At 66.7% G+C, this 243-nt stretch overlaps 1 protein-coding gene across 1 annotated transcript in view; it reads right to left on the reverse strand.

The window, feature by feature from the left end:
* The window catches only part of ASPM (assembly factor for spindle microtubules), a gene marked incomplete at its 5' end in the record, with an annotated part of 48084 nt that extends 47845 nt beyond the window's left edge, over positions 1-239 (reverse strand). The window contains one exon of the mRNA XM_006155458.2: positions 45-239. Coding sequence (XP_006155520.1) covers positions 45-239 — 195 coding nt within the window. The remainder of the gene's footprint in view (positions 1-44) is intronic.
* Positions 240-243: the final 4 nt, after the last annotated feature.

The following is a 243-nucleotide window of genomic DNA, read 5'->3' on the forward strand; positions in this document are numbered from 1 at the left end:
AAGCGCCCCCCCCCCCCCCCCCCATCCCCGACACAAGCACCTACCTGCAACACGAAACTGCGCGGCGACACGGTGAAGCCCAGGTCTGCGGCCGGGAACTGAGAAATCCGCACTTCGGCCACCTCTTGGTTCGGGTTCTGCACCGCCAGAGGCAGCGTCCGCGAGGTCCCCAGGCGCACGTCCCCGAAGCAAACAAAAGGAGATCTGCAGAAGTGGCTGAGCGACAGGAGGGGCGGGGAAGCC

The sequence above is a fragment of the Tupaia chinensis genome, unplaced genomic scaffold (genome assembly GCF_000334495.1).
Source record: "Tupaia chinensis unplaced genomic scaffold, TupChi_1.0 Scaffold000453_1, whole genome shotgun sequence".
Lineage (NCBI taxonomy): Eukaryota > Metazoa > Chordata > Mammalia > Scandentia > Tupaiidae > Tupaia > Tupaia belangeri.